Source organism: Mytilus galloprovincialis, chromosome 1, assembly GCF_965363235.1.
Source record: "Mytilus galloprovincialis chromosome 1, xbMytGall1.hap1.1, whole genome shotgun sequence".
Taxonomy (NCBI): Eukaryota; Metazoa; Mollusca; class Bivalvia; order Mytilida; family Mytilidae; genus Mytilus; species Mytilus galloprovincialis.
In genome coordinates this window covers 59131516-59144409 of record NC_134838.1, presented here as the reverse complement: position 1 = coordinate 59144409, position 12894 = coordinate 59131516, and the positions used below count along the sequence as shown (strand labels likewise).

The following is a 12894-nucleotide window of genomic DNA, read 5'->3' as shown; positions in this document are numbered from 1 at the left end:
TGTATGTACTTACCCTAGTTATAATGGGAGGACAACTCTGTCCTGACCATCCAGAACTACAAGTTTGTTGTGAAGTACATTTGTTTCCACACCAGCCACAACCTAGAGGATCAACACCAACACACTGTTCACATGTTGTATGTACTTACCCTAGTTATAATGAGAGGACAACTCTGTTCTGACCATCCAGAACTACAAGTTTGCTGTGAAGTACATTTGTTTCCACACCAGCCACAACCTAGAGGGTCAACGCCAACACACTGTTCACATGTTGTATGTACTTACCCTAGTTATAATGAGAGGACAACTCTGTTCTGACCATCCAGAACTACAAGTTTGCTGTGAAGTACATTTGTTTCCACACCAGCCACAACCTAGAGGGTCAACACCAACACACTGTTCACATGTTGTATGTACTTACCCTAGTTATAATGGGAGGACAACTCTGTCCTGACCATCCAGACCTACAAGTTTGTGGTACATTTGTTTCCACACCAGCCACAACCTAGAGGGTCAACACCAACATGCTGTTCACATGTTGTATGTACTTACCTTAGTTATAATGGGAGGACAACTCTGTCCTGACCAACTAGAGCTACAAGTTTGTTGTCAAGTACATTTGTTTCCACACCAGCCACAACCTAGAGGATCAACACCAACACACTGTTCACATGTTGTATGTACTTACCCTAGTTATAATGGAAGGACAACTCTGTCCTGACCATCCAGAGCTACAAGTTTGTTGTGAGGTACACTTTTTTCAACACCAGCAACAACCTAGAGGGTCAACACCAACACACTGCTCACAGGTTGTATGTACTTAACCCTAGTTATAATGGGAGGACAACTCTGTCCTGACCATCCAGAACTACAAGTTTGTTGTGAGGTACACTTTTTTCAACACCAGCCACAACCTAGAGGGTCAACACCAACACACTGCTCACAGGTTGTATGTACTTACCCTAGTTATAATGGGAGGACAACTCTGTCCTGACCATCCAGAACTACAAGTTTGTTGTGAAGTACATTTGTTTCCACACCAGCCACAACCTAGAGGGTCAACACCAACACACTGTTCACATGTTGTATGTACTTCACATGCATCTAATGGGAACTTTGTCACCTGTAATTATCATAACAGTCAATTTGATATACTACTTGGCATTCAATAGATGATTTATAATTATGGATTTGTGGCAATTTGTCCAATCATTATTTGCATCTGCACCAAACCTTAAACGCATTTTCATGACTTTGTTCCTGAGAGACCATTGAGATAATGATGGATTCCTGCTTTAGTAAAAATAATGTATTTTTTTAACATGATACCTTACTAAACCCTGACATGGGATTGCTAAGCAAAGGCCTGTGTTTCATTAAAAGTTGTAAGACTAAGCCTAAGAACAGTTGAAAATTTCAAAATACTGTATAGCAGAATATTTTCGTGTGGTGTAAATTTTCGCTTATTTTTGCGCATAGAACAAAATCTTCAAAATAAATTCCGCCTATTTAAAAAGTGTTCGTGCATAGATATTGATAAAAGTTTTGAATCCGCCAAAATAATAACCACCAAAATATTTTGTTTACCTTTTTCAATGAAAATCGTCAAACTTTACACCCACAAAAATAACCCACTATACGGTTACTATCAGTATACAACAGTGCTCTTCTATGACTCTTTTTTCTTGAATGCACTCTTGATCATTAATCTAAATTAAGCTTTTAAAGACTCCAGCAATTTACCTGAGTATTTGACAATAAATAAACACTGGTCTCAGAAAAATCAGTCTGTGCTCCAGGCTCAATCTTAACTTTTCTGTCCTTTGTGATATCGTATGTCATGTATGGAGATGGAAGGCTTGCTGCTGGTTTCTTCACTAAAACCTAGGTAATGATAAACTATGAACATCAAATATTTCATAAAATATTTCATAAAATAATCAAACCATTACAGTTTCTTCCATTGGATAAGTTCATTTCTTTAACTCGATCTGAAAAAATTTTTTAGGAAGACAAAATGATGTTGATACATATTGACAATGACAAAGCGTATTGATATTGACAGTTTGTGGTCTGACCGTTTCAAATATGTGTTTTACTGGCTGAGCTCTGTGTCACGAGTTAAACTGCAACTGGGATTGCAATTGCTAAATCCCAAAATTGAATGTAGAAACTTAAATGAAACACATCACATGTGCCTACATGCTTTTCCTTTAAAATAATAAACCATTTTAAAAATCAAAGAGTTCACTCAACAAATACAACTAAAAGTATCCTACTAATATAGTAGGTTTTGCAGTTTACATTCATATTTAAACTTTCTCTTTTTTCTGCCTTTTAATATAAAAATCTTGTTTTCTAATTGCAAAATGGGTAATTTTATAAATCAAATGCAGACCAAAGGGGTCTAATTTATTTGTGAATAATTTTATTAAAATATTCATATAATTTTTGTTTTTTGACAATCAAAGGGGGCGTTCGTTCGTCCACTTCGACTTCCATCATCCTCCCCTGGATCTGCCACTGAATACTATTTGTCATACTGACTCATACAATGAATTCTATCTCTACATTAAAAAAATGATGTTTTGAGATAAATACCTTCATGATATAACCTTCATCTGTACCTAGTACTGCTACATTCTTTTTATTCTGGTTTATTACATTCACAGAAGACAGGATAGATTTTTCTTCATGGTAAATGGCTGAATATTTCAGGATTTGATTGCGTCTTTTGTTTAAATTGGTACTTTCCTGAATACCATACACATTCTTTTTTCCACCACAAAAGTTTTTCAGATTTTGTGTAGACTAAATCAATCAAGAATTGATAATATAATTACAATTAAGTTACTAAGTCATTTTAGTTAGTCAATTAAAAAACAAATTGTAGTAAAACATAATTCTTTTTTAGACCTCACTTTCTTAATTTTGTGAAATAGTGTACTGTATATAGTTATCAAATTCCTTTGGGCAATAACTGTTCTCTCCTTGCTGATTTGTGACTTTATTCATAAAAGTTAGACTTCTTGTAGGAAATTCGGGAGAAAATGAAAAGTAGCTAGTATTTTTCATTTAACTTCCACTATATAGATGACTTTCTCTTACTAAATAGTAAAGAGTTTTAGTGATCTTGTTAAAATCATCTACATGTATCCTACTAAAATATGGAGTAATATCTCCAAGTTGATAAAATGTTACATTTTCTATAATGATTTCCTGAACAGAGGTTTGCACCTTCATGGAAGTTATTTAACAAGGATTCATTATAGTAACTTGAAAAAGATGAAGTCTTTCTAATGAAATTTTTAAAGACACCATTATGATTTGTTGACCATTTTGTTACCACAGATGACCACTACTATGTCATAATTGTGGTTGCCGCATTCCTACCCTCCTACCCTCAATAATGGCATCATAACTACATGTACATGTAAGTGAATTAATCATTGACATTTACATGTCTTGAGGAACACAACAATGTAACTATTGGAACAGGACCAGCCTACAATCTAATAAATGTCACCTAGCTCACCCACCCTCCCCTAGTTTAAGTGCGGTAACTGTTGTTCAATCCTAAGTTTACTGTGTATCGGTTTGTACATGTAGACAGTTGTTCATCTATTCATCATTGTATGTTTGGCAATGCTTAATACATGTTTGTTCTACATCCATAGTATAGGGCTTTTGCTTAGATAGACAAGTCAATGAGTTGTGGATCCGGATTTGTCATTTTCAAATTTGGTTTGTCCAAATATGTATCAAGAACGTAAAATGCTGTATCACATAAGAACTAAACATCCAAACAATAATAGCAAGCAAGTTGATCAAAGGTTCGCTTTGCATGCTTTTATGAAAAAGTTGTAATTTTGAAGTAAAGAAAGCAGTTGTAGATTTTAGCTATCCATACTTACATCTCTTGTACATGCTCTTGCTTCTTTCAGACTTTTACCAACAAACCAAGCAACCTCATTCCCATCTCCACCAGTGAAACAGTCAGATAGTAACTTTTCAAATAGCTCTGTAATTTTGTTAAAGTCAAAAGTACACATAACTGAACCTTGGCTCCTATCAGGAGAAGGATTAAGTTCATCCTGTTTTCCAAAAGTGATATATAAATACTTTTCAAATGGCAAATATCCATGATCTGAAAGTATTGCACTGGTTGCTATGTGATATTTTTTGTCTCCATGGGAACACTCAATTGGGAGTTCTGTATAGGAAGAATATTTTTCGTCATCTTGGCAAATTCTTATAATTTTTGTTACAAATCTATTGTTTTCAGCTTCAAATGCTGTTGGATCGTTCATCTGAATTGAGATGAAATATGTGTAGTTACTATGTTCAAATCCATAGATATAGTAAGAACGAAATCTATACTGTAATGATGGTTCAACATTCATAAATGAAGAGGACGTAGTCGAATTAAGAAAATAATCCATGTCCCATGGGTTCGAGGAATATTTTACCTCTCGACTTGAAATCATTGCTGGTGTAAACTGTGAAGACTGATTGGCTGTCCCCATGGCAACATAGAGTAAACGATTGTCAGGATTAATTTTTCGTAGCTTACTATGAGTTAACCCAAAAAAGGCATAAGAATTTGAGTAAGAACTACCACTGACACTTCCGCCAATATTATTTGTTGCTTTCATAGGGTTCAATGTTTTGTTCATTGCCCCAATGTCACTTAATGAGTATGCCGTACATAAGCCATGGTTTGCCGTACCACAAGCTAAAATGTATTCCTTTGGTTCATTGATAGCCAGAACATGTATTTTATTATCAGTTAACTCCCTTTGATAGGCACATGGCACAGGCAGTGGGTAACACTTTGAATTGTCCAAAATTGGTCCTACTGACACTTCACTAATCACGGATAAATTACTATAAAGTTGAAGAAGAATATTGTTTCCACCAACATACAAATATCCTGATCTTTTATCGATTGTAATTTTCCCAAGAGGTCCATTTTCCTGATCGACATTGTATGTTTGGAATATACCCGTAACAACTTGAAATGAGCAAAAAAGTTGTAAAACTACTGTAATCAGATTTTCCAACATGGCTGGAACTATAAGGTCTTGACATCAGAGACAGCAGTATGTTGCTACATGATGGTTACGTGTGATACCTGTAATTAAAATAACGATGTATTATCTACATGTAAGCTACAGTACATAAAAGTATGTAAAAAGTAAAATAACAAAATACCAAACTCTGAGGGAAAATTTAAAAGGGAAAGTCCCCACCAAAAGGCAAAATGAAAAGCTCAAACACATCATACGATTCAGTTGAAAATCACTATAGCAACCTGGTGTTGCTAAGATTTTTAGATTACATAATAACAACATCAGTTTATAACCCTGTCATTTATAAATCTATTGGATAAATAAAAAAATGTCAGTGAAACACAAACTGTCACATGAATCCAAAGTTTGGTATGCGTATTACACCTCCAAGTTTTGGTTGGAATAGTGTGATAAGGTCTGATGCATTGTGTAGGTTAAGGGGGCTCGCTGGTATATATTTATTTTTTTTTAAATATAGGATTTTGCTATTTTTTTCTATAAATAAACTTTATCCTGTTATACTTAATAGAAAATAAAAATAAAAATATGGGGTCACCATTCATTTGAGCCGGGCCAAAATGAATTGATTTTTTTTGTTGATTTTTGTACCATATCATAAAGTAACAACTAATAGTGAAATAAATAAAATTTGTAAAGAAAAAAAATGTTTAAATTTTTGCAGAATTTTTTGTACCCTCGAGCCTCCTTAAGCTCTATAATTTCTTCAAGTTAATGTGGTACATAACACTACAAGAGAGATGACTTAGTAAATATTAGCAGAATGTTTAAATCACATTCTATTGTTAAGGAAATTTATATTAAGCTTCTCAGAGTCATCCTAACTGAATTGTATTTTACATACATGTACTGTTATTAAAGCAGTCAAGATTATATAACATACTCCAACAAAACCTTGATTTTGAAAACATGCTGTAATGATTTTTTGGCATTTTCAAGACAGTTGTATCTAAGACTCCATAATATTTTAAAAATGATAGAATTGGTTCGTCAACTCCTGTTTTTAAATGGAAGCACAGCCAATTAAAACTAACTGTAAATTACTCTTTGAAAAAATAATGTAAACAGATGTAAATTTCATACCAATTTACATCATTTAAATAATTAAATTAAAAAAAATTGTTTTAATAAAAATCCAATGCATTTCCAGTTAGATCTACTACTGGTAAACCACCTGATTATGTCCCTTTAATATTCATATGCATATCCCCCTTTCTACAGATATTACCAAAAGAGTAGACAAATACGATTGTTATCAATTTTTTGTCTGTACCAGATGCTACTGCCTGAATTTAGTACATTTCTCTTTCAAACTATAATCAAATTTAAAGTTTAAGGTCGATTGTAATATTAAATTTTGAAGTTGAAATTTCAAAAAAATCTAAATAATTTAAAATTTACTTAAAAATGGGGGAAAAAAAATATTTTCTTTTCTTTACTCTTAAGCTCTTGTAATTATGATTATGTCACAGTTTATCATAAGACATTCCTTTACGTACATGTCAAGGGGTTCAAGTGTCTCATCACACTGAATCGGAAGCTGAACAATTATCCTTTTATTTACTTATGTACAGTTTTTAATAGTATATCTTGTATGTATGATTGCTTGTTTCCTTTGTTTAGTACTTATTTTCAAGCTTTTAAGAAGACTGAAGCAACTTGAAAGAAATTGGAGTAAAACTTTATCTGAGATAAGGGTTCTTGTTGTAAAAAAAATCTTATTTATTAGGATAGATATATATTCAAGTAAAACTAATTAATAATTCAAATCATTTAAAATCAATAAGTTTCTCATTACTACATGCACTATGAAAAATAAACATGTATTTCTATTTTCTATTTTCTATTTTGTATGAAAACAAAAAGTGAGTGTATAGTCTCATATTTACAGTTAATATGCAAACATTATTTTTCAAAGTGGTGCATGCATGGTGAATTAATTGTGTTTTTACTTGAATTATCTCTTGTTATTTTTTGATTGTGTACTGAAAATGATTGTGAGGAGAAATATCCTGTTAAAATAATTAAAATCTGAATGTTTTAAATTAAAATCAATACTGAAGAAATTCAGAAAAAATTTGCCATAACGTTTTTATGATTACGGGGGTACAGAAAATGCAACAGGTTTTTGTATGCAGTATTTCCTTAAATTGCAATAATTAGTTTCACTTCCACTGTTATTAAAGCAAAAAATTTCATTTCTTCTGTTAAGCAATTGCAACAATATATGGTTCTTATGCAAAAAATTGTGAATTTACAGTAGTTATATATCCATGCGGATTTAGCTTTGTCTTTTTTGCTCGTGGGTAAATCAATAAACAGATAAATAAGATTATTCCATAAAAAAAACAATTATCAAATTATGTTACATGTACAATGTATAATATGAAATGTTACAGTGGATTATGTAGTCATTACTATAAATTACCGCATGTAAAGTGTCAATTCATAATCATTATCAACCATGTTAACAAATTTCTTATGACCAAACTCTTATGTCCAGATGATGTTCACACCTGACATTGCTTGTAATAAATAACAAATATAAGACATACATGTATCAGTATGTCATGACCAGAATGTTGCCCCATCTAATACCAATTGGTAAATACTGATAATTGCTACTACAAACTTATAAATTTTCAATTGCATATACTGGCAGATCCAGAGTTGGTGTTCTAGGGATGGTTACCCTCCCCCTTTTTTTTTTGGGGGGGGGGGGGGGGGTCTTTTTTTTATTTACTTTTTTAAATCATTACAAAATTTTATGTGTTCTAGGGGTTGGAACAACCTCATCCCTTTCAAAATGGCTGGATCCAAGTCTGAATTGTTCAATTTTATATGAAGCTTATAACGTATCACTTTAAAAAAAAAATAATTGCTACCGTATATCTAAACTATTAAAATCTGAATTGTATTGAAAAATCATCTACCTTTTCTAATAAGTTGCAAAACCTTAACTTTAAGGGGCAAAAATGAAGTCCTCAGTTGACAAAATATACAAGTCAAAAGTCAAAAGTTCATATAAACAGTGTTCTATATATATATATATGTATAAGATGAAAAAATTACCTGTTGTCTGTACAAGCCATTATTAAATTGTTCATTCACTCTTTGAAATATAATGATAAATTAAATAGATCCCTCATATTTTTCAATCATGCATGTTTTAACTGTCCTGTGTATGTTTACATGCATTTCAGTCCATTTCAACTATGAGTAAATGATTAATTTTTAAATTTTCTCCATATTTTAGACATGTCAATCTATGCCTCATAAAACAACGCCTTCAGGTATATATAAAACGATTACATGGTCAATCACGTTCATTAAATAAGCATTTTTACCTGAGCAGGTAATCGTTACACATAAACATCTTCAATTTCTGATAAATGATTGTTATCATTTAAGAATTAAACAAACATTTTGGCCAATTTGCAGTTGACTTTTTTTAACTGTAATGTTTCTTTGGAAGGTAATAATACTTGCAATATATTCTATGTCGAAATTTAAAGCTAATGTTGATAAGCGATGTTTGCATGTACCAGCATAACATTTCATGATTAAAATTGAAGATCATTTTGAAAATCAAAAATGTCAGACATGTTCTAATCCCCAGGATATATAGCACTATACTTGTCACAATATTGCCTTTTTTGCGCTGACCAGATGTTAAACAGTCATCAATCAATCAATCATTGTACTTATAAAACTTGCATGTGTATTAATGATGGTTAAAGATTCGTGCTATGCATTATTTTGTTTGTAATTTATATAATATTGACCTCTTGTACCCCTGTATGTGTTTGAGATTATGAATAAAATCTTGAATCTTGAATGTAAGATTTCATAATCTCTTGTCATCAGCATTTTCAATGATAAACTTAAGTGTTGTACCTATAAGAATGAAAAGTGACTATTTCCTGATTTTATCTACATACAAGTGTATGATTCACCACAGTAAAATATTTGCTTTTAAGAGTGACAAAACCATAAGAAGATTGACTGCTACATTTTCAAAAGTATGTGAGGGGGAACAGGGGTAAGGGAGACAGGGAGAAAGGAGAGGAAGGCTGGGAGAAAGGAGAAAAGGTTGGAGAAGGGAGAAAAAATTGGAGAAAGGAGATTTTTTTTTAATTTATCTCAAAAGGAGATGTTTTATTCTAATGGGAGTAAGGAAAACAGGGGTAGGAGAAAGGAGGAGAGGGGTGGGAGAAGAGAGAAGGGTACCCCCTGTCCTCCCCCTCAAGTATCTGCATACACTAAAATTTTAAAAGTTTATTTATTCTTAATATGCCTTTAAGATTCTTTGAATCATTTAACATGTTTTTTTTTTTTAAAGTATTTACATTACTCCCTATTTTTTCCTCCCTATTTTTTATTAGAACATCAAATAAAGAATAGATTTTGAAATTTAAGTATTTCCCCTTTTTAATAATCATTGAAGTATATTTAAGTTCTTCAAGAAAACATAAAAATACATGTAATAAGTCAAAATGAATATGAATAAATTGAGAAACACAAGTAAACAAGGGTAAAACTTAATGCCCCCTCCACTACGATGGGGGCATAAAAACGAAAAAAATCTGTGATCAACTAATACTTTAATGATACAGTAATGGAACAATACAAAAAGACAAGTGAATACAACAGTATATGTATGCCAAGGTTTAAAATCACCTGGAAGGTAGAAAAATTGTGAATAAATAAAACAGGGGCTATTAAAGGTTTGACATCAACCCCAAATCCCCTTAATGACAAGAACATTAGATTTTATCAAAGATAACAACAGATGAGGATCCTGACCTGAGGGCAGCACATATGGTAAGATCACATAAAAATACTACATGGCATATTTTGAGGTGAAAAACATATCTGTCATTGAAGTTTTAAAAGTTTAGAAGAATTAAACTTACAAAATCCCTAATCTTATGTCTCAATTCAAACAAATTCAGGTAATACTTAGCAGAAACACAATATTGAGGAGATACATTATGTATATAAAAAAATGCAATAAACATGTATATATATGGCATGTACAAAATGTATGGCAAGGACCTGATTTGACCCTGATAAAAGATTTTTGTGCACTTTCATTATTAAATTTGAGTATGCATTATAATATTTATAAAGGTGTTAAAAAACCTTTATTTACATACTTATATATATATCAAGGCAAAAATAATCCTTTCCTTTTGATTCCTAATTTTTTACTTAAAAGGGTATAAATTACTATTGAATGGTTAATGCGGGGTTCACACATTCCCGATTATTGCTCCCGTTTGAGATCAGACAGCGATAAGACACGAAAGGTGAAAAAGTCGGATTACTATCCTCAATTATCTGGAATGTCCTATCATTGTCTGAATGCAGTCGTCTTAGTTCTTAACAGATTCCTATGGGTCGGGAATGGTCCGGATAGTTCGGCAAAGCACCCCGACCATTAGGTGCGTCCCGTAACATTCAGGGAATCTGAGCCGATTGTGTCTAGTCGTATTACAAGCGTGAAAATGTCATGACAGATTCTGCTGTATCGGATCAAAATCCTAACCATGTTCTGTATATTCTGGACGGTGTGCTGTGGAACGGGAATGATCTGGAGAAATTTTTCATTGTTGTTTTTCTGCTGATTGAGTCCAGATTGCATTCAGATCTTGTCGATTGCGAACAGTGTTTGCCGAAACCGTTATTAATACGAAATTCTTCAATGATACCCACGTCAGAGTCCCGACAATTACAGAAAACAATACGACTGAGACCAGACAAAGCCTTTTGCAATGCGATAGAGCGGACTGTGATAGGATTGCGTTCCGACAGTACCTGATCATCCCGAATATGCCTACAGTTTTCAAACGGATAACTCCCGTCAGTGTCGGTTCACTGTCTGGTCACTGTCTGATCTCTGTCGGATTATAACATTCCATAGAATCGGGACGCAGTCGTGACAGACTCGGTCGAATTTTACCATACAAAAGATACAAATCGGATTAGAATCGGATTGAGAACAGGATTATAGGGACAAATTCGGCTTGAAAACGGTTGAATATCGACCCTTCCTGAACAATGTCTGATTGTTGTCGTGATTAAATTTTTTTTTACAAATTTTAATTAAAGATTGAATTTCCATCCACGATTCCCAGGATCTTGATCAGACTTTTGACAAATTTTAATCGGGAATGGTCCTATCAAGGACGGCAGTAAAAATCGTGATTGTGTGACCTCAGCTTAAAACTATTTCAGTAGGCAATATGCAAGTAGCATTCCAAAATATTCTATTTTAAATTTTTCCAAAATAAATTCAAAGTTACCATCTTCATAAAAAAAAATCCACAAAGAAAAGAGTCAAATACAATAAATTTAAATGAACTTATGTCAATACCATTGCAGCTTTATATTCCTACAAAGCAAATTAAGATACTTTTAAGACTAGCCTAATTCATGTAGGTCTTCTACTTCAGATATTTTGTCTGCTTACTATTCATTTATGTCAATCATTAAGAATGATTTTTAAACCATGCATTATTTTTTAAATTAAATCAGCCTGCTTAACTTTTAATCTTAATGAAAAAATTTATAAAAAAAACAAACATTGAAAGTTGTTACATTGCATATAGCCGGCACACATAATTTTAACAAAAATGAAACCAGTTATTTACCATTTTGAACTGTAATTATAGTCCATAAGAGTAATAAACAGATCTGCACACTTTTCAAAACTAAAATAAAACAAGAGATTTACCTCAATTAAAAAGTGATTATAGTCCATTTAAGTCAAATACAGTTATGAATTATTTTCTCCAATAAAATAAAACAAATTTGATGATATTTAAGTGTGATTATAGTCCATTAGATATGAACGAGTGATTCAGTCTTGTTTCAACGCACACAGGAAATCTTCTGTAATAATCCTCAACAGCTCAACAGCTATAATTATCGGTTACTATCACAATTGACAAATATCCACTTAATAGTCTGAACTTTATTTTTTAAACAGCCTCTTAAATGCTCAATGGTTTTGAATGTAATGCGTACTAACCCATAGCCTCACTCTATTTTGCAAGGTGACTCACAGTGGCATAGATAAGGTGTGCAATTACCAGTAGACAGAATTTCTCAATAGCCTTACTCTTTATTTAGCAAGGTACAAATGTAATGCTCACTGGGATAGATGTGATGTTGCAAATTTTACTAGTAGATGGTTTTGATACATAAAGTCTCACTGATGATACAGTTTGGTCTAAATGGCTTAATTCATGAAAAAGTTTTTAAGTTTTCTGACTACCACTAAGTTTTGGAATTTAGCATATATATATCATGTATACATGGTATATAGAGCCCATATTCAAAATTACAAAAAAAGAAGATAAAGTTTACACCAATTAAAAAATGCTCATAGATTATTAATTATCTAGATCTCTTTTTCTTTTTAAAATTGGAAGGGGATGAACTTTTACTTCACTGTTGAATGTTTCATGCATAGGATTTTTTTTTTTTTATTCAAGTGGGGTGCTTTGAAAAAGAAAAAAAATGTGAAACTAAAAAAGAAAAGGACTTTGGATATAAAAAAGGAAGGGAAAAAAGACTTGGAATATATTGTCAGGACCTTATATCTAAATTAAAATCCAAATGTTAGAATAAAACAATGTTACATAATTTTTGTACATGATTTTTTATTGCTAAGCCCATACTTGTGGAGAATATTATAGCCATTTGTCCCACTGGTATATTGATTTTGTTTTAAAAATGAACTATGTTTGTATAAAATAATTACATCATTATTACATTATCATTGTGTAATTATGAT

General features: G+C 32.2%; 1 protein-coding gene across 1 annotated transcript in view; it reads right to left on the bottom strand.

Annotated features, from left to right (window-relative positions):
• Positions 1 to 12040, bottom strand: part of LOC143079952 (hepatocyte growth factor receptor-like) — a 33716-nt gene extending 21676 nt beyond the window's left edge. Inside the window, exons 1-5 of the mRNA XM_076255583.1 lie at positions 11830 to 12040; positions 3915 to 5134; positions 2602 to 2811; positions 1744 to 1884; positions 962 to 1123 (exon numbers count right to left, since the gene is read on the bottom strand). Of these exons, the coding sequence (XP_076111698.1) occupies positions 962 to 1123; positions 1744 to 1884; positions 2602 to 2811; positions 3915 to 5066 (1665 nt within the window). The 5' untranslated portion in view covers positions 5067 to 5134; positions 11830 to 12040. The remainder of the gene's footprint in view (positions 1 to 961; positions 1124 to 1743; positions 1885 to 2601; positions 2812 to 3914; positions 5135 to 11829) is intronic.
• Between the last annotated feature and the right edge of the window lie 854 nt (positions 12041 to 12894).